Genomic DNA, 23,091 nt, shown 5'->3' on the forward strand with positions numbered 1-23,091 from the left:
TACTGCAAAACTGCACTTCTGTTGGTATAATTATTTTGACTTGGAATAAGCTATACTGGCAAGGACACGACTGCTATGAGCTGGGTCTAAGTAGGAGTGCTTTCCCAGTACAGTACACTGGTATAGCTATCCTGGCAAAGCGCACCTTTGGCCTCAATATGATTTTAAATAGAATAATCCCCATCTTAGTAGCAATGTCAAGCAATGAATGTTACACTTTTTAATCGTGGTACTGATGTACTGGATGTCTATATAATTTTGTTTTCGTTTGGTTATATGACTTCTGGAAGTACACCAGTTTAATTTAGAATACAACTTAAATTAAAGAAAATTAGCACTCTTTTATTCAGGATAGTCCTGTATGGTCCAGCATGGAATTGCTGGCTTTTCTGGATTATTATTTCAAAACAGATCACAAACAACCTTACTTTTAAGATCTCATACTGTATTTTTATGCTTAGTCCTCTTTTTTTTTGGTAGCAATCACTAAAACAGTAGCCAAGAACCATAATCCAGTTACAAAGGGCATAAAAAGGGTAAAAAAGCATATATCTGCATTCAGAGAAAACATAAAATAACTCATATGATTTAAGGATAAGAGAATTTAAGAGATTTATTCCATTTTGACTACATTTCTTTCAAAAGGATGAAAAGTGGAGCACTGGTAATTTTAAACTAGAGCACATCTTCTAGTGCTCCATCTACTCAAGCAGAGTTTGCAGGTTAGCAATTACTTCTTCAAGATCATATGGCAGAGACATACTGGGATCATCATCCTTCCAGAGAGGATGGCACTTTGGCTTTTGCTCTTCTGGCAAACTCATTGCAAGTTGGCACTGGCATCTGAAAAGAAAAGATGAACAAAGAATTACTTTTAAGAGAAGGAATGTCAAGAAACCAAACTCTAAGGAAGGTATATTTGTCCATTAAGATAAACAAACAAAGAGTGAGAGAGATAACAAATCTGTGGACAAAATGGGTTGTTCACTTATAGAGAAGCAGCCATGTTTTCTGTTGTAAACGTTGTGTTATCTAGAGGGATTTCTTAGAAAGCCAATCAGAAAGAAAATTCAGTTTGCATACCTTTTTATGGTGAATTATTTTTTCATTATCTCAGTTGTTATTTAAAGTACATGATTAAACTATTATCAGATTTAAATGGCTGTGGGTTTTCAGTGTATTACTAAACTATTGAGAAAGATTAAACTGAATTTACTGCATTAAGGTCGGGGGATAGATTAAATAATATTACAGAAGCAGGATTGGCTTTGTAGATTCTAGAGATTTACAAGTGTATAAGCTTCCTTTGCTCTGAAAAAGGCAACGTAAAAAGGAAAAAGTGTATAAAGATATATGCAAATGGAAGCTAATAACAATTTCCACTGATGAATAGGTAGGCAAAACTTCAATAAAATTAAATTAAGATGTTATTGTATGTTAGTCCCCAGAGAAAACTTTTAAATTACAGTGTTTTTTATTAAATGGATTATTCATCAATACTAGTGAAGTCTAATTATAATATGCAACTAAATTGCAGCCCAGCACAGGAAAGTTTTATGAGTAGCAACAGTCACATCTCTTAAGATTAGTTTGTAACACAGGCTGCCACTTATTTGCACTGCATTAGAAAATTTGTAACAATTCAGTGACTTTTTTTATTTACCATTTGCTGATTAATTAGCTAATGTCTGTAAAGCACTATGATGATGAAAAGTGCCAAATACTATTACAATTACTTCATATGTACAGTAGATGAATTCATTTCATTACAAGAAAAATCAGATCACACAGATAGAAATTAACTGTTTTATCCCCAGTAAGAAATAGGCAAAACTATATTTTGTATGCAAAATATAAATAGAAGTCTTTCATTATTTAAAAAATATAAAATGAAATTTATTTTTCAAGTGGCTTTATACTACTCAGGTGTCTTTCTGCTCTGTAAAATGAACAAGATCAACACAAATAACTTCCTGGCCCCCTCTCGAGGCCTTCTGGAAGAGAATGCTCCCAAATGAAAGATGTCTTCTTCTCTTGGGAATTATTAATGGCAGTGTAATACCCATGAGAAAACATACTTCAGCTTTACACCCACGTCAGTGTGTGGTTAATTGTGGCACCAGCATCCTGTGCACTCAATCCATCGTACATTATACTACAAGGACAGTATTAACACATAACATTCCAATATATCTTCAGCTCTCCACATCAGCCCCTGATAATAGCATCTGTTAACATGCACTAAGTACTATTATGTAGCACATCACTTCATAAATAATAAGATTAGCCGACCTCAGGGCCCCGAGAAGAGTAATGTGTTTAAATGTTCTCATTATTTATTTAAAACAAGAATTAAAGGAACAGAAGCTCCTTGTGACAATCCTCTTAGCATAAATATTAAACTGTTTGCATTGATAAGCTGCACTGTACAGAATAACAGAGGATTTGTTTTGCAGGCTGCTTTATAACAGTTGTTAGAGAAAATGCAGTTTAGTGTATGAGTTCTGAGAGGTATTTAACTGATTGTGCCATCATGTTTTGAAGACATTTTCCAAATTATATAAAGGAACAGGAGAAAATTAATATGCAAGAGAAGCTGAAACTAATTACAGCATAACTCTGTAAGGCTTTTAAAATCTTGCTTTATTTTTGGTCTCGGCACAAAATAACATGCTCAATTTGCTGGGTAGTATAAGATATTCCAGTGTTAGCATTTCAATCTAAAAGTGGATAAATTAAACCGTGTAGAGATTATTACAGTTGACACATCAAGAGGCTCTGTTAGTAAAGATTGCCAGGCATATTATATGCTTTAGCAAAAGTCAATTTATTATAAACAATCACTTTAAATTCTTTGGGAGGGAACATGCATCACCTTTCAATGCCAGTTGTAGTGTATATTCCTAACCTTCAGCGCCTCCCTATGTAATTTATTTCCTACCAACTTTTTCCTCACATTTGAATTTTGGGCATCAGTGTCACTTTAAATATACCAATAGTTCCAACGTTGCTGTTAACTGGGCAGCCCAGGAGTGGCAGCGCAAGCTGCTCCATTGCTCCTCTAGCAGAGACAGTCTGAGAGGTCACCGCACCACGTGACATGGTTTGCTGAACACATGTCTCATTACATGAGTCACGCACTTGGGAACCTTGAGCCACATTGTATTCTACATGAGGGACTGATGTCAGTGACCATCCACAAGAGTCTTCCTGATTCACAAGTCTGAGGCCAGAAGTGTGCCTGAGAAGGGGAGAGAAATGGCCAGTGCCAGCATCCCATCATTTCCATGCCCTCCACACCATATCTACCCAATCTGGAGCTCCTCTGCAAGTCAGAGATGGCTGCACTCTGATCACTTCTTCAGCTTGTTCTGTCCATCTATTTTAATGTCACTTTTCTAGTGAGAGAAGTTGTGAATGGTAAACATATACATTATGCATATCACCTATTTTCAGCCCTGGTACAGGCCCCACTGACTTATATAGGAATTACACAAGTAAAATGGTGGCACGATTAAGTCCTTTGAAATCACTGCTAAAGTCGATGCTGTCACCGTACCATGAACAACTTGGGTGACGCTGTTATCACATGAAGTAGCATCCACAAAACTGAATTAGGCCGTCTAATTATGTACCCCCTTTTCTGATGTGAAAAGGAGTCAGTATCCTTTTGGTAGTAATATTTTTGGTCCTAACTTTAATAAATTTCCCCACAATTGTAAAGGGCATTGTCCCGGGTCTGGTGTTTGATACTGTAACAGAGTGACAGACCTGAGCAACCTGCATAGGGGCACAGGTATCTTCAGCTGAGGCACTGTATCCACAGGCATTGAACCTCACATACAAACATATAGCGGAATTACTGTGAAGCCACATTAACTCCTCCCAGGATAGAAACATGTCTCCTCCCAGAGGCAGAAGGAGTTAGGATCTACAACAGAGGAGGTGCTGTTTCGGAAACCCTAGGAACACCCAAACTTGGTGGGGAGTAAAAAGCTTAGGCTGAGGATTATATTTTGGTGGTTGAAATTTGAGTAACCGAAAAAGGTCAACCCCTCACAAGAGAGTAAGTTGGAACAATATGTATTGCATGTAGCAGGCTCGGACCGTCATGGGTTCTTAGATATGATGAGTGAGATGCTGAACTAGGCAATCCCCACTGAATGACCTCACCACACGTTAAGCGACCGGGGGCTATTGTCTGGCTTGTTCAAAAAGGGTGTGGGCCCCTTTAAGGGCTCGAGAGCCAAGGAGGTGCTTTTGACTGCAGCGGCCGACCAGGTCAGCCTGGGGACGCCGATCTATCCCGCCCCTCCCCCACAGGTGACTGGAGGTAGGCAGGGGGACAACTATATAGGTACATGCCGGTGTAGGAAAAGCCCTCTTTTACCTAGACCAGGCAGAGCTACTGAATCTTGGATTCTTTCGTATCCTGCTCACAGGAGGCTGACTGACCAACAGCTGCAGTATATTTCCAGCACATCAGCTTAGTGCCAAAGTGGCCCTCCAGCCCTTGGTAACATAAACCCACCAAACAGGAAGAGGGACATTTTAAAATATAAATGACTAGTACCTATAAACGCGTGGATGGTGTCCACCTTTCCAAAGCCTCACCTTCCGAGCCCCTCACCAATACAACCAAAACCATCCCAGTTTCAATTACAATGTCCATTTGGAAGTAGCAGTTGATTACAATTCACTGTGCACTGATCTACATTCTCATTACCTCTTTCCCACCATATTCAGCTGGTTTTGATCCTGGCTATGGGCATACAATAGGAAATCTCTTTTGCTTATTAATATTACCAACTAATTTTCCTTTCATAACAATTCAATTAAACAATAATATACAATTTTTATAAGAGTTGTTTGTTTCACCGAGATGGTGCTAATCTCACTATGGGCAAATATAAATTCACTAAAACAGATATTTCCCTGGTTATCATCTCTAGGGTTGTACTTACATTTTGATGATCAGGGTGTCAGCTACATTAGAGGACACTGATCATGATGCTAAAATTAACCACTTTAGCTAAAGTGTGTGTTAATTATGGGTATGCAAGCAGTCAATAAAAGGTTAATGCAAAAGTCAAAGGATAAATTTATTTCAGTATTGCATCATTCCACAGACTAAATGACTAACATTATACTTTGTGTTTTTAATCAATAGATTTTACAGTAATGTTCTAGCCATTGATTTTAAAAACAGTATTCTTTCTTTCCCCTAAGTTTTGCAACTAATAAGGAATAAGTATCAATATTCTTACATACTCTTATTTCAGACAAATACTTTTCTGTTCAAGTATGAGGACTAGGACCACATGCTACACAGGCAGAAAAATGTGGGTGGTGTGGAAGTATGTGATTAATGCAACTGTGGAGTGTTGTCTAGTAATCAGAGTAAGGAATTGTGAGATATGACTCCTGGCTTCTAGTAACATGTTTATCTACCCTACAGAAGATAGGCACTTAGAGTGGTTCACCCTGCACAGGGTAACTAGAATGGGGAGAGGGCACAGGGAGTCCATTCCCTGCCTCCCAGCCCACAGGAGGTAGCCCTAATTTGGTTGGCTTTGCTCAGGAGTGAAAACAGTGGTGGGGACCAGATAGGGGTTGGTGAGGCAAAATGGGGGGCATGGTGAAGGCCTTCACCCCACCACGTACCAATAAGTGCCAAAAGGGGATAATTGAGGGGGACACATACTACATCTTTTTATAGGTGCTGACTCCAGGATCCCTGGAGGCATTATGCTTTATAAAGGAGCTAATACCCCCCATCCATCATTGCTGGAGCAGTAGGTATTCACTTAAACACTCCAGAGAAATGCAGAGCTACACCTGGATCCTTAATGTTGAAAAATGCTTTAAGATGCACAGATTGAAAGCCCTATTATTAGTTGTTATCTCTATTGCTCTCTCTAGAAACACTAAAGCCATCCCTTCATCACACATAGAAATGGAAAATATTGGGCACCACAGTGTGCTCTGTCAGTGATGCACTGGGCTAAAGATATTGTCTAATATGTGCTTATAAAACAGCGGCACAGGTAAAAGGTCAATAAGACAGTTTCCAAGCAAAAGGACACCAAACTGCAAGGGTCTGTTTTTGAATTGAATAGGAGCTCCAGGTGCTCAGCACCTTTGAACATCAGACTCTAAGGGCGGGAGTCACCTGCTTAAGTGCTATACTAGTTGAATAAAGCCAGCTGATGTCGTCTCTATAGGGCTGATTTTTCAGCTCATGGTATTCACTTGTGCACATGCCAAACTGCATAGACATGTACGTTTGGCCATAGTCTGCAGCTATCCACAGCTGCAGATGCACTTTCACATGAGCAGGTTTTAGAATTTTTAAAGTAATTGAATTTGAACACTCAAAGTCCAAGTATTCTATTGAGTTTTCAGGATGCAAATTTTAACACTGTTAACGCAAAGGTGTTAGAATTTGTAAAGCAGAAGTGAATGTACATCCTTAGGAAATTTTTCACATGCACAAGTGGAGGCTGGGTAGATGCCCAGATAAAAATATGGGCAAACTAGCATTCAAATGCAATATTTGTATGTCAGTAGAATCATTAGAGATTTGTAAAGAAATGGGTTGTTATGCTGAATAATCCCCCAATAAGACATGCACATGCGTCAACCTTGATTAAAATGATTTAACATTTGTAACATGTACACTGTTCTGAATAATAATGTTCTCTTTAGACAGCACGAAGATTCACAGAGATCTTACCAGTTGGGTCCTGCCCATGCAAAGAGGTCTGCATGGTTGAACCATTGATCCAGCACAGAGTCCAGCTGAGTTCAACAGGGCTCTGCACAAGCATAGGCATCTATATACACAGTTCCCCTTGCAGGATTGTGCCCTAGGTCCTGAGCCTTCAAATCTTTCCTCTCCTGAGTAATTATGACAGATGAATAGTTCCACTGACTTTTAAGATTATTCCAGTTCATTCTGAACCCGCTGTCTTAGCATTTTATTAGAGAATGCATTTCTCTCTTGAATTATATATATTTATGTGCTCAAACCTATAGAAAAATATGAGACTATTTACATGAGTACAGATTACTCAGGTGAGTAAATCTCAATTATCACACACACACAAAATGCCTCTCTTGCCAGTATAATGCAGCTACTTTTGGGGTGGTAAGCATCAGGGTTGAAATCCTGGCCCTATTGAAGTCCATGGAAAAACTTCCATGGACTTCAACAGGCCCATGATTTCACCCTAAACATTTACCAGCAAACAGAAACCCTGACAATGGCCCCAGGTAACAATAAAAAATATCATATCCAGCGGAAACTGCAGAGAGACTATTATAAACTAGATGCAATTACCCAAGCTGAAATTTGGCCAGGACACTGAAATTTACATGCCTTTAAAAAAAACCCAGACTTTCTTAATGTCTGACAGCAATCAGTTCTTTGGCCTTGCATCTCATCTGAGTAAATCAGCTGATGTAACTTGCAATCACAACATACAATCTTTTATCATTTTTATTTTAAAATGTCTAGAAAGAAAACTAAATCTGATTTGCTAAACAGACTGATTTGCTTGGTAAAGAACATGAAGAGCATTGCTTTTAAGTAAAGACTTAGTTTGATGGTGGACAATGTCCTTCATCTTTGGTCATGGATGGGGGAGTGGGATAAATTCCTTAGAAAGTATCAAAACTGTAACATCTGCCATTAAAATAAATGATCTTGTACTATATTTTCATGGTAAATCGAAAGGTGTGAGGATAAAAGTGCCTGACATGATACAGTGGGGTTAGGGGAAGCTTTGTAAAGAGAAAGCATTTATCCACTTAACCAGGTGGGTGTCCATTATGACATTAACAATTTAACAAATTATGATAGGCCTAATTTTATCCTTCCCTTCGCTCCAGGCACTTGTCTGGTCACAGTAGTTAACATGTGAAAATTTACTGCCACCAATTAAGGTTTAAGGCCATCAGGTAGAATGCTGAGAACAATTTTATACCCAGGTCTATTTGTTAGCATGTCAGTTACATAACAATGGTGATGAATGGGCTACCCTGACAGCTGAACAGTTAGGAGTTGCTGACCTCTGATCTCAGTCACATGATAGGGTCACCTGAAACTTGCATTGCTCCTACCTGACCGCATATAACAATATGGGGTCAAATGGCTTGGAGATTATATGTATCATGTCTGAGGCAGCCCAATTATAAGCTTGAGGGAACACAGTGTTGAATTCCATAGCTCTGCGGCATAGAGCTGTAGAACTATGCAGAAATCTGTGAGACAAAAGGTATACCATTTCAGAGGTCTAAAGTAACTCTCCTTGCTGTTCAGTAGAATGGACTTACTGTCCTCTGAGAACAACAATGAAAATAAACACTTTTGAAGAAACTGTGACTCTACCATCGGAAGAAAAATGTGCTCTAGCCATTGCATTAACTATGCATTTTCTCTCAGAGAGCTTCAATCTGGGACACCTGTATCAGAGTGCAATTACTACTATGCCCGGTCAGAAAGACCTTTTTGTTGGAGACTGGCCTTAGCAGCAAAGCTTACATTTGGAACTGGAGCTGAACTTCCCCAAGGTTCAGGGTTAAGGTTCAGTTCTAGGTGTCTGGTTCAGCATGTTTTAGAGAAAGGAGCAGGCACAATGTCTAGATATAAATCAGAACTTCAGCAAAGTTCAGGGTGCTTGGAACTGGGGTGTGAGTTCATCTCCCTTGATGCTGCTTGTGCTTTCAAGGAGGACAGAATTACTTTCTGATCACTATAGTTATCTCTGTAAAATACTGGCAGGCCAACCCTATACACATTGGTTACAAGATTCTGAATAAGAGATTCACACTGAGTGCCCTATCAAACTGCTGCTTGGTGAAAAACAGAGAGATAATGGAAATGTATTGAGTTAGAAGGAGTTTAGAGAAATGTAATCAGGAAAAAAAAACATAATAGTTTACTTCATATGGCTGGATGCTATTTTTCCTTCAGAAATAACAATAGGATGTCCTGGGATGATAGAATCAAATTCCATTTTTTTTTCGAACTGGAATTGAGGTTCATTCTGAATCCACATTACCAATTTTCTTAGCATTTTACTAGTGCAGAAATTGCACTCACACCATGCTCTCTAGAGAACAGAAAGGTGAACAATCGGTGGTGGAGACATTTTCTTTTTAATTTTTCCAGGTTGGTTCTTACCTGACAGTGCAAACTAAAACTTTCAAAACAAACAAACAAACAAACAAACAAACAAACAAACAAAAAAACCCAAACAAAATGCAAAATTTAGTCTGATTGACTTTAAGGGCCAGATTTTCAAAAGCACTCAGCTCCCAGTTAGGTCCTAAACTGAAGTGGCCAGACGGAAACTGAAGGGTTCTGAGCTCTTCTGAAAATCCGGTCCTAATATGTTCCATAGTGGTCTAGCCTACTTACATTCAGCCTCTGTGGATGCTCTTTTATATGCTAAAAGAAAAAAGAAAAGGAGTACTTGTGGCACCTTAGAGACTAACCAGTTTATTTGAGCATGAGCTTTCGTGAGCTACAGCTCACTTCATCGGATGCATAGCATATCGTGGAAACTGCAGAAGAAACCACTTCTTCTGCAGTTTCCACGATATGCTATGCATCCGATGAAGTGAGCTGTAGCTCACGAAAGCTCATGCTCAAATAAACTGGTTAGTCTCTAAGGTGCCACAAGTACTCCTTTTCTTTTTTCTTTTTACGAATACAGACTAACACGGCTGTTACTCTGAAACCTTTTATATGCTGTAGCTAGAGTGTGCCCAACAGTCAGTAGTAGCTCAGAGCAGGAGCAACTGCTCTTCATTTATAGAGGAAAGAGACAATTGAGGAAATGAATTTGCTCCCAGATGAGGAATTGGGAGAAGGAATGCCAGATTCAGGATTGGACTGAGGGAGTACCAGTTTAGAGTTTATAATCCAAGAAAAAATGAAAGGCTATATATGATCCTTCCACAGGTAACCGCAAGGGTGGTAAAAAATCCACCCCAAACTCTGACTCCAAAAAGCTGTAACCAAATGTGCCAGTGGTGAATTTGACTCTTAATACGTTACAGAAGCTTGTTGTCCTGCTCACAAAAAAGCCTGAGGTTCCTGCAGGCATTCTTTCTATTGGTAATGAGGGATCCGATGCAGTATCCTGGGGAATCACTCGTGACACAAGCATGATGACCTGAAATCAACCAGTATTACCGCTGTATGTGGTTTTGCAAAGTAAATCTGTATCAGAATCTAGCTTTTAACATTGTCCTGCAGAGAATATTTTGCTGTTCTACATAGATGCAGGGGTGAGACAAATGAATTTGACAATAAAGAGGTTTAAGTGACAGCTGCATGAGCTTTAAAATGCCAGTGTTTCTATTATTACCCAAATTGCAAGCTTAATATTTCCCCCCCACCCTCCATCTGCTCACCTGAGAACTGGATGGTAAACTTGAGTACAACTACTGGGTTTTACAGAACGTCACACTGATGGAAATAGCAAGGCGCACACAAGTCAATACAGTGTACAAAAGCAGTACCTGTCTTTCCTCTTCACATAATGAATGTCCAAGGCCCTAAAACAATATCCACTTGGTGGAACTAAGTAGAATCAATATTTTCATGTATATATATCAATGTATGTTAAAGGGAATTCATATATGTATACACACAGGCACTCACATAGGACGGAGATTAATCAAATAAAAGAAATTCAGAGGCTATGGGATACAGGAGCAATAATAGTAATTTTTAATACTGTTAAGATTAGAATTTTTAGATTAGTTTTTATGTAACCTTTTGGAGAAAGCTTATATGGGCTTTAATGTCCGTAAATCTGCTATTGTCATCACCACTCATATTTAATAACCTTACTGTGGAGCAAGTACTGTACTAATCAAGGGCCAGGTAACGTAACACATCTTTCAAGGTTTCTTACATCTTTATATAGAAAATTAAATTCAAAATTCATTTCTCCACCTCTTTGTTCTGGACTATCATGCAGAGAAACATTAGACAAATAAGAAGTTAATCTCCTCCAAATATATAACAACCAAAGAGATTAAATTATACATTCAAAATCTCATATTGATGAATTCACACAACAAAGATACAGAGTTTAACCATGGGCATCAAGAATTAGGCTCACACATTTAAAAAAAAATTATGGAAAATTGTAATTTTTTAAAAATATCACATTTGTAATTATTGCAGTGAAAACAGAACTAACATCCAAGGTTTTTCAATAGCAATGTTAAATAAACCTGTGCAAACATACTTCACTGCTTTTCTCATTTGCCAACATATTTAGCTGGCTGTAACTTCAGAAAAGAGTGAAGAGTGGACTGCAGGCTAACCTCTGAAGTGGAGGGTGTAAAATGAGACTGAAAAGCCCCTTTTCCCCATCCCAAATCCTTCTCTCAACCCCAGCCAAGTGGAAAGTCCCTTCCTGGTGTATAGGCTTTGCAGCTTTAGGTGGATGGGCTGGTGGAAGAAAGAAGACAAAGAAACAGTATGGTTGGCTCCACTACATGAATTTCCAAGCAGAAATCCATCAAAGAGTTACTACCTCTGATCAGATTAGATCACATCTGCCAAGCCCATAGTCCCAAATGGGCGGGAGGGTGGAGGTTCCTGGTGTAGTAACACTGGAGACATGCTACCCATAGGAGACCAGATAGCCAATGGAGCAGTGCTGAGACACTTGGCTTCCACAGAGGCAGTCCAGCTTCCGCTCTCTGTCCTGAGATCTGAATTGATCTTACAAAGTCTGTGTGGTTAGTGGACAAGTCTCCTGCTAGTTCAGTTTGGGAACAAATTAGTCCCCCTGAGAGGACTCGGAACAAGCACTGTGAAACTCCCCATGGTCCCTGTTCCCCACATAGGAATGCCTTCATTGGGATAGTGTGTGTGCCAAGTTTGTCCGGTTATTTAATCAACAAATATGACCACTATACTACAGGGGGTTACAAATCCCCCAGAGCAACACTTAATAAACAGCACAGCATTTGCAGAAACACGAAGTTTAATCCAATCTAACCTACTGTTTTCATATTGTATATGTGCAACAACTACCTGTTTCCCAGAGACTTCTGTTCCCCGTTTCTTAGAACAACATGTGCAGATGCACTGTACCCTGAATGCATGAGAATAATGGGTATGCATATTTATGCACACACCCCTCCATATGGACACTTACAAATAATCCCACCACTCTGAAGGGTTCAGCATTTAGAGGAAAATTTTCAACACCAACGGCGTGGATTTAGGCTTACTGTTCTCATTACAAATGATGGCTGTGCAGCAATTCTTGACTGAGAATACTGATTTGACTCCAGACAACATAAAAATATCTCAACCTCAGTATAATTTATATTCCCTCAACAGGAACCTAAAATGCTCCATTTCTCTCTCATACAGTGTACGATCTGCTGTTTTACCTCACACACAATCCGTGCTTTCCTATGATTTCTCAAACAAAATGTGTGCTATGCACAGAGAGTATAAACACAGCTGACTTCTTTTCCCCAAAGTATTGATTTTATGCAGTTTTAAATAACTATTTTCATCCTGTTTGCATTATCAACTGAGACATTGTTCCTCCATGTTCACTGAAATGCAGACGTAATTGCTGATTTAGGGTCTTTGGAGAGATTGTACTGTATTATCCAGAATCTACGCTTTTATTAACATAAAGTTTCTAGCTCTTCTGGTTGAGAAGATAGCCTGGACAATGTAAACTGATGCATGGTTATCCTGTTGAGTCCACAGACAGACTGACGCAATAGCACCCAGGGAGCTGTGAACTTCCCCCATTTATTTAACTAGGGTGTTTGCTTGGGGCCATATACTCTCCTCTGTTAGGCAGTGTGGCAATAAATAAAAGAGAGGAAAGAGGAGTGGTAATATAACCAACAGAAAAGGGAATATCAGTAGCATGCTTCCCAGGAGGCTACAGATATTCTCCTCTGTTAACAGTAGGATGTTGGGAGATTTGGGGGCTGATCTATGCACTACATGGCATGTTCTTCTCTTCTGGCTGAAACCCACACAGGAGTTAATGATGAAAGCAGCATTTAATCTCCCCATCCATGCCTTTTAGCTCTCTTGGTAGGTGGAGAACATACAAGGCTTAAGAAGCAGAGAAAATGAACTGGTAGCGTAGTTTCTGGGGAAGTATTGCAGCAGGGTGAGCTTTCCATAGGATGCCCCAGGATTTATAAGGAGGGAGCCCGATTTTCCCAAGAATCCTTAGTGTTTGAAGACTGTGCCCTTTGTCTCTTCCAGGAAGCTGCACACATGTTGCACAGATTTTTGATGATGTGTTTTTCCACGGGAAAGGAGCATTTAGCACTTGCAGCTTCGCTATTAGGGACTACAACCCTACACATTTGCGGGAAAGGCAAATAGACACCCATTGTTGAATGGACAATCCTGATTTGGTGTACATGGGAGTGAGATCAAGAGAAGATTTTTTAGATTGTGAAAGTTTCCCCCAAGGGAACTGATAGAAACCCCACTGTTTCACACATTTAACCTAGACTGGGCAAAATGGTAGAAAAATATGCTCTGACTCTTCAACTGCCAAGTTTTAAGATTCTTTCAGACCCAAACACTCCACTGCTGCCCTCCCAGGTTCCTGAAACAATCCCTGACCTGCCCCACCACCTGTTAGTAGTACCTCCAAATGTCCCATTTCACTAGCATCAGTTCTCGCCTGCAACCCACCTCTCAATCCCTCCCCACCCAAAACCCAACACCCAAATCACTTCCCCACCACCACCACTAATTCCTATCATTGTGCTGCTCCCGCCAACTTTGGTCCATCTGAGTGAAACGGGATCTTTATTGACTGAAACGAAACTAGGTTAGTCAAAGTGAGCTCAGTGCAGCAAAGAAATGGTGGCAGGCCGACTAAAGCCCTCTCTGCAGTGTGAAAATCTAATGTATTGAGGCACAACCTATTGCCTGAAATTTGAAAAAATGGTTTAATCTTGCAGTGTAGAAGGAATTAAGTCACATTTTCCAAAGTATTCCTGAAGCATGCTTGAGCCTTGGAATCCATACCTTGGGGAGCACAATTAAAACATGGTTCAGTCCTATCTATACTACAAGACTATGCTGTCTTAAACACTGAATCCCGCAGTAAGGGGAAAAATTTATAACGAAGATTGGGCCTGTGTCCCACAAGTGAAACACGATGCTAAGATCGAAAAGCAGTGTTTTTAAAAAATAATCTTTTCCCATTGGTCATAGCAAGGTGAGAGGGAAGCAGGAAGGGGCAGACTCTGGGGAAAGTGGGAAACAAAAGGACAAAGAGCCACAAAAGGAGCGAGAGAGAAATTTTTTTTTTAGTCAAATACACTCCTACAATATCCAAACAGGTATTTTAATAATCCCTGAACTTCTACATGTCTATTTCTCTATCCATCCATATTTTATGGATAAAGCACTTAGAAATGTACTGTAAGGAACACTCGTGCACTGGCAGGAGGGGGATGGGCTAGACTACCTAAGAGGTCTTTTCCTCTAACATCTCTGATTGAATGTTCATGCTGGTACAAATAAAAATTGCGTAACACCAATGAAATGCTGGAAAACAGTCTACTAGGGATTCTAAATCCTGGAAATATAATCACCATTGCAATCACTTACCATTGCAATCACTATCAACAAGTGTTCCTGATTATCAGTGGTCATGCAGGAGATGAAAAGCAATTGCTCGTTTGTCATAAAATAATCAATGAGAGAAATGGGAAGCAGAAGAACATCTTTCAATTGCCATCTCTCAGTCACACCCACGACGATGACTTGCTGAGCAGTTCTATTTGTATTGAGAGAAATGTCAAAATGTTCAGCTCTCAGACAAAGGAGGGGGTTATATGTGTCTTTTCCTACAAATAGCTGCAATATATCCTAAGCTATTCAAGGAGTGTGTGTGTGCATATACATATTCCTGTTTTTGCTGAAGAACTTTATTTCAATATAGCAGAAACAGCTAAGATGATTTGTCCAGGTGAGGTTCCAATGAACTAGTGTTATGAATTGTATATATAATGAATATAGGTTTGGTTTAGTGTTTTATAAATGGTGCAGCCATAACTTAGAATTTCTGCTACTTACTGTGTTCACCAATTCTAACAATAGGGTTTTCCTCCCCATCAGTAACTCTGGTAGGTATCAAATTGTCTACCCCTGGGTTTTCTGTAATTATCTTTTTGCATTCCAGTATGAAATCTTCCAAAGCAATATACAGAGATATCTATTGTAATAAAATACAGATATCAGTGTAATAAAAGACTATCCCGATCCATATACAGAGTCAAAGGATCACATTCTGAACTCTGTTACACTGGTACAGACCAGGAGTAACTCCAGTGTAAAAGTAGTTTGGGAACAGAATCAGATCCCAAAAGATTACAGTTAAAAACATTCTTAAATATTTGATTTTAATCCCATTAAAACTCCAGTGTGGACTGGAGAATGAATAAGAGATTATCAGATAAGAACAAATTTTCTTGTCTGGATCCTGATCACATCCATCTTATTGAAAGAATAAGAATAAAACCGATAAGATGAATTACATGTATCTATCTGATCCTGCACTCCTTGCACAGACAGAACTCCTATTGAAGCCTATAAGGAATGCAGAGTCCAGCTCTAGAATGCACAAGTCAAAGTCATTAATTTTGTCCACCATCCACGACTGAGCCACCATGGACTGCAGAACTCACCTGCCAAATGTTTCCAACAGATAAAACGTGTAGCGCCTAGTATAGTAAACTTTCCATATTTATTTTCTACAGAGCAAAGGATCTTTCTAACCACAATGTCAGTACTGCTCCCACAGAATGTGACTTTAGATTTTTTGGTGTTGCCAAACCATTTGCTTTATACAATATGATATACAGTACTGACTTTGAACCTTTGAACCTCACTACTGATGCCTTTGATGCTTTGTTCTCTTTTACTTTAAGATGGAAAAGAACAAATAATTCTGAGATCTTTCCTTACTCTTGAGTCCTTCTGATGTCTATCTTCAGAGCTCTTCGAACATCCAATTTATGTCAGTCTTTCTCTTTCTTATGCTGTGGATTCGAAAAGAATGAAGGTAATATAATATCCTGAGATCTATGGAAGATTGCAATTGCCTTCGGAGTAAACTTCAGTGTTTTTCTTAAAACTACCTTGCCTGAATGGAAACTACTAAATTGCTTTTCAACAGATAATGCGCCTAGTCTTGAAATTTCTTCTGGATAAAGTTATTGCCACAGAGGAATATTTTAATGATAATAAAGGAGGTGGTGACGCTACCTTAAGAAGTAGTTCAAATGGGTATTTTGTGGGCATTTTTCAACGCACAATTCAAATTAACCAGCAAGCACTTGTGAATTTTCTGTGGATTAATCATTCACTATGGCTCACTTAAGAAACCAAATTTGTCAATGCTGAAAACACAGGCATTTGCTGAGCATACTGACTTGCAATGCCATTGTGGCATTAGTCTGTAATATCCTTTTAGACCATCATGTAGGAATTTTAACATCCTACTTCCATTAGCTAAGTTAGGACCTGATTCAGCAGTCCATCAGAATTCAGCAAAGCTCTTAGCCACGTGCTTAAGTTCCACTAACTTCAACAATACGTCAGAATGTGATTAAAGTTAAGCACGTGCTTATGTACTTTGCTGAGTAGGATGGACTTAAGTGCTTAAACAATTTGCTGAATTGGGGCCTTAGGGCTGATCTAATTATACCAGAGTTTGAACCCTAGCCATACATGCATACCTGGTTAGCTGAGACTTTTCTTATGATAGCAGTATTTTCAATTCTATTCGATATATAAATTCTTATACTGTGCACATCATTATAGGATCTGAACACCTGCCAGTAGTGCATTAAGTGATGTGACGAACATTTATCACATGTTGCTCAAAATAATGCCTGGGTGGACTTTTCTAGAATCTACCAATGACACTTTGAGAAGCCGTGCATAGTGACTTTGCCCAGTAATCATTGTGTCACGTATAAACTGTATGGATCTCTGTGTAACATTAGACACTTAAAAAAAAGCCTTGCCTGTTAGACAGACGAAGCCAGATGAGTATGGCTAACTAAAAGGTTTAAATACCAAGACCTGTTTGATCAATAAGTGAGTCCATCCTTCCAGAGTTTCTGTGGATTAATGGGACCAGAGGGAACAGATACAATAAAGTATTTTTGCCATCTCTTTGACAACGGGTCCTCTGATGTGACTCCCTTGCTTCTGTGACTGCAAAAGAACAGTTGTTGGAGCCTGATGAAAACAGGATAGTCTTGGCCTTCCAAATAGTTTGTTTTGTTTATTTGAATGTTATTTGTCAAACTCCAATTTTCCTGGTTTCTTGTTTGCCACCTGAGCCACATTAGTGACCTCTTTGCATGAATTGCTGATGCATATTTTCTTTTTCCCATTCCACAAGAGTCATCATTTCTTTGTGCAGGCCAGCAGATCTAATTCTTCCCATTTCTCTTCCTAATGGACATTGCTATAATATTGTCCTGAACTATGACAGTTCATCTCAGTCTTTGTTTAAACGAAATTAATGCAGATCGAGCTGTTCTTAATTCCAGGAAATTCATACAAATTTTGCTTTCTGATAGTGGCTACATACCATTGGTATAAAAATGTGTTTTAATACAGCCAAATACAGAGTTAGACACGTAGGAGCAAGAAATGCAAGTCAGACCTACAAAATGGGGCACTGTATCCTGGAGCACTGAAAGAATTCTGACTGAATCTTGGGGTCATAGTGGACTGGCAACTGAACGTGAGCTACCAGTGTACTATCGTGGCAAAAAGAACTAATGTGATTCTTGGATGTATAAACAGAGGGGAAAGGAAGGAATTTTACCTCTGTGTATGGCATTGGCAAGACCAGTACTGGAATTCTGCACACAGTTCTGTTGTCCCCATTTTTAAAAGGATATTGAAAAATTGGAGCGGGTGAAGAAAAGAATTCATTCAAAAATGATTCAAGAGCTGAAGAAGATGCCCTACAATGTGAGCCATAAAGAGCTCAATATGGTTAGCTTATCAAAAAGAAGACTAAGAGATGATTTAACTACCGTGCATAAATATTAGGGCTGTTGATTAATGGCAGGTAATTCAAGCAATTAACTCAAAAAATGTATCACGATTAAAAACATTTATAGCAATTAATTGCACTGTAAACAATAGAATACCAATTGAAATTTATTAAATATTTTGGATGTTTTTCTACATTTTAAAATATATTGATTTCTATTACAACACAGGATACAAAGTGTACAGTGATCACTTTATATTATTATTTGTGATTAAAAAGATTTGCACTGTAAAAATGATAAAAGAAACAGTATTTTTCAATTCACCTCAGAAAAGTACTGTAGTGCAATCTCTTTATCATGAAAGTGTAACTTACAAATATAGATTTTTTTGTTACATAACTGTACTCAAAAACAAAACTGTAAAACTTTAGAGCCTACAAGTCCACTCAGTCCTACTTCTTGTTCAGCCAATCGCTAAGACAAACAAGTTTGGTTACATTTACGGGAGAGACTGCTGCCTGCTTCTGATTTACAATATCACCTGAAATTGAGAACAGGCGTTCGCATGGCACTTTTGTAGCTGGAGTTGCAAGGTATTTACGTGCCAGATATACTAAACATTCGTATGCCCCTTCATGCTTCGGCCACGTTTCCAGAGGACATGCTTCCATGCTGATGATGCTCATTAAAAAAAACAATGCATTAATTAAATTTGTGACTGAACTCCTTGGGGGAGAATTGTATGTCTCCTGTTCTGTTTTTTCTGCATTCTGCCATATATTTCATGTTATAGCAGTCTTGGATGATGACTCAGCACATGTTCGTTTTAAGAACACTACAGCACTTGACCCAAGGTTTAAGAATCTGAAGTGCCGTCCAAAATCTGAGAGGGACGAAGTGTGGAGCATGCTTTCAGAAATCTTAAAAGAGCAACACTCAGATGCGGAAACTACAGAACCCGAACCACCAAAAAAAATCAACCTTTTGTTGGTGGCATCTGACTCAGATGATGAAAATGAACATGCATAGATCCATTCTGCTTTGGATTGTTATTGAGCAGAACCCATCATCAGCATGGACGCATGTTCTCTGGAATGGTGGTTGAAGCACGAAGGACAGGTGAATCTTTAGTGCATCTGGCACTTACAGGTGACATTCTAAACAAGAAGCTGACAGCATTATCTCCTGTAAATGTAAACAAACTTGTCTGAGTGATTGGCTGAAGTAGGACTGAGTGGACTTGTAGGCTGTAAAGTTTTACATAGTTTTATTTTGAATGTAGTTATTTTTTGTACATAATTCTAAATTTCTACGTTCAACTTTCATGATAAAGGGATTGCACTACAGTACTAATATTAGGTGAACTGAAAAACTACCATTGCTTTTGTTTTTTTACAGTGCAAATATTTGTAATAAAAAATAAAGATAAAGTGAACATTGTACACTTTGTATTCTGTGTTGTAATTGAAATCAATATATTTGAAAATGTAGAAAACATCCAAAAATATTTAAATAAATGGTATTCTATTATTGTTTAACAACGTAATTAATCGCGATTAAATGTTTTAATCTCTAGACAGCCCTAATAAATACTTTCATGGGGAGAAAACACGAGGTACGAAAGGGCTCTTTATTCTAGCAGAGAAACACATAAGAAACAGTGGCTGGAAGTTGTAGCCAGACAAATTCAAATTAGAAATTAGGCACATTTTTTTTTTTAAACAGAGAAGGTGCTTAACTACTTGAAAAAACTTTACCAAAGGAGCTGATATTTTGTTGTCTACAAATTAAGACTGAATGCCTTTCCTGAAGATATGCTTTAGTAATACAAGTTATGCTTCAATCAAACATAAGGTATTGTGCTCAGTACAAGGGTATCCGGTAAAATGTAACGGCCAGTGATAGACAGGAGGCCAGACTTGATGATCAAATGGTCCCTCCTGGCCCAAACTCCATAAAACTTTACCACAGAATTTATCTAACTGCTAAAAATGCTTTCCAATGTAGCTCTGTGCAAAATGGTGCTTGGTAGCTGATATAGATATTCCAACAGAATGGAAGAGGATTTCTAGCATGAAAGCCCCAGGAAAGGCATTTTGGTATTTGAACCCTATGACAGTGTAGAGAGGAAGACCCTAAAGTGCTGACTGCAGACTGTCGAGAATATCTAATTGCAACTCTGGATCTATTAACAGAACATACAGGCAAGATTCTTCTTTCTCTTATACATCTTACACACTGGCGTAATTCAACTGACTTCACAGGTCAGGGGAATCAGGCCAGAAGAGTTTAGCTGATAATCAAGCAATAATAAAGTTAAAGAAAAAAATATAAAATATATAAAAATTACCCTTGATTTTCTGTGTAAGTTTACAAAGATGCTCTCCAGGGGAAAGCTTAGGTATGGAATGTACCTATCTTCTTATTTACACTGTTCATGCCTCCAGCTCTCATCCAGACCACGTCACACGACCCATTGTCTACAGCCAAGCTCTAAGATACAACCGCATTTGCTCCAACCCCTCAGACAGAAACAAACACCTACAAGATCTCTATCAAGAGTTCTTAAAACTACAATACCCACCTGCTGAAGTGAAGAAACAGATTGACAGAGCCAGAAGAGTACCCAGAAGTCACCTACTACAGGACAGGCCCGACAAAGAAAGTAACAGAACGCCACTAGCCGTCACCTTCAGCCCCCAACTAAAACCTCTCCAGCGCATCATCAAGGATCTACAACCTATCCTGAGGGATGATCCCTCACTCTCACAGATCTTAGGAGACAGGCCAGTCCTCTCTTACAGACAGCCCCCCAACCTGAAGCAAATACTCACCAGCAACCACACACCACACACCAAAAACACGAACCCAGGAACCTATCCTTGCAACAAAGCCCATGGCCAACTCTGTCCACATATCTATTCAAGGGACACCATCATAGGGCCTAATCACATCAGCCACAACATCAGGGGCTCGTTCACCTGCACATCTACCAATGTGATATATGCCATCATGTGCCAGCAATGCCCCTCTGCCATGTACATTGGCCAAACCAGACAGTCTCTACACAAAAGAATAAATGGACACAAATCAGACGTCAAGAATTATAACATTCAAAACCAGTTGGAGAACACTTCAACCTCCCTGGACACTCAATTACAGACCTAAAAGTCGCAATTCTTCAACAAAAAAACTTCAAAAACAGACTTCAATGGAGAAACTGCAGAATTGGAATTAATCTGCAAACTGGCCACCATTAAATTAGACTTGAATAAAGACTGGGAGTGGATGGGTCATTACACAAACTAAAAGCTATTTCCCCATGCTAATTTTTCCCCTACTGTTACTCACACCTTCTTGTCAATTGTTTGAAGTGGGCCACCCTGATTATCCCTTGTAAAGTTTTTTTTCTCCTGCTGCTAATAGCCCACCTTAATTGATTACTCTCATTAGAGTTGGTATGGCAACCCCCATTTTTTCATGTTCTCTGTATATATATGTATCTGTATTTTCCAGTACCTGCATCTGATGAAGCGGGTTTTAGCCCACGAAAGCTTATGCCCAAATAAATTTGTTAGTCTCTAAGGTGCCACAAGTACTCCTCGTTCTTTTCACTAAAACTAAGAAGGTCATACTGAATCAAAGGCCATCATCTGCCTGTTCAAAAAGTCAATATGGAGGAGTCAGGAAAAAGGAGCTGTATTACAAGTCACCTTTTCAGCTCTCACAAACAAAACTATTAATGGAGAGAATCAGCTCCTTGCAGTGCATTAAAGGACCAAGGTCACCTGGGAAACCACTTGGCCTCACTGCTTACCCAACTTGATTAGCTGCAATAATTTCTGCCCTTGCAAAGAGACTGATGGAAAGCCAGGTTTCTCAGCAGATTGCTAAGGTGGCATTCACACTTTTTAGATGAACAGTTCTGTAGGCGAAAGTGCCTGGGAATTAACTGAAATATTTAGGGTCTATTAATGCTTCTCTGCAATGCTCATTATTAGGTTATCTATAGGATAACCAGACTCATAATTTGTATACTAAAACATGCCTCTTTAAAAAAATGAATATTTCTATAAATCCAAAGTTCTATAAAGACCCACAACAATTAATGGAGAATGAAACTTTGGAACTGTGAACTTTTGATCATATTGCTCCATTTATTTATACAATCAAGGGACAGGAATATGGCATTAGTAGGTAAAGTACATTTTGGAAATAACTTGTAACCATAATGTCAGACACATTTAACCTTTCTCTTTGGAATATACACAAACTAAAAAACAGGCTTTCAATACATACAGAGATCATGGTCCCTTAGTGTACTCTGAATTGAATCAATCAATCATGTTATCCACCTCTTGTTTGCCTCTTGTTTGACCTTTTATAATGTACATGGAACCCACCCCCATACATGCAGATATTTTACTTTTTTAAATCAAACATGGGGAAAGATCTGTGACATTATCTTATACCTTTGTGATTTTTAAAGTATCAGTTCCATAAAATTAGACAACCATTTACTGCTCTAGCCACACATAATATTGTACTAACCTGCCATTTGAGGAGATTTCATAATGAAATAAATAAATAAATAAAATATAGAGATATTATGTAGGGAAGGAAAATTCTCCCCACAAAGTAACCACACTTTTTTTTTAGCATAGAAATATTTGCTATCACGTTATATTTGTTATATCTAAATTATTCTGAATATTTGTTGAATATTGGGTTTGGTTTTTTGCATCTGTCATAGTCCCTCGACAGAGATTTTGTCAGTCCTTACAGAAGCTATGACAATAACCATTCCCTTTAAATAATTATGTCCTATGTTGATGATGTTATCAAAATACTACAGTCTTTTCAGTAGAATGGTATAAACATGTACACATTAAGTACAATGGTGCATTATACTGAACGATTTATAATTTTAAAACTGGCAGTATAAAAGAAGGCAGCATTGTGCAGTGGTCCGAGCACAGTGGCAAATTCAGGAGCTTTGGTTTCTACTCGTGGCTCCACCACTGACCTGCT

The 23,091-nt window shown here is 38.7% G+C and overlaps 1 protein-coding gene across 2 annotated transcripts in view; it reads right to left on the minus strand.

Annotated features, from left to right (window-relative positions):
• Positions 1–427: 427 nt before the first annotated feature.
• Positions 428–23,091, minus strand: part of FTO (FTO alpha-ketoglutarate dependent dioxygenase) — a 328,008-nt gene continuing 305,344 nt past the window's right edge. The window contains exon 9 of one of the 2 annotated variants that reach the window (XM_074968603.1): positions 428–843. In XM_074968603.1, the coding sequence (XP_074824704.1) occupies positions 702–843 (142 nt within the window). In that variant the 3' untranslated portion in view covers positions 428–701. The remainder of the gene's footprint in view (positions 844–23,091) is intronic. The other variant, XM_074968604.1, reaches the window with a different exon arrangement.

Source organism: Natator depressus, chromosome 12 (assembly GCF_965152275.1).
Source record: "Natator depressus isolate rNatDep1 chromosome 12, rNatDep2.hap1, whole genome shotgun sequence".
NCBI lineage: Eukaryota > Metazoa > Chordata > Testudines > Cheloniidae > Natator > Natator depressus.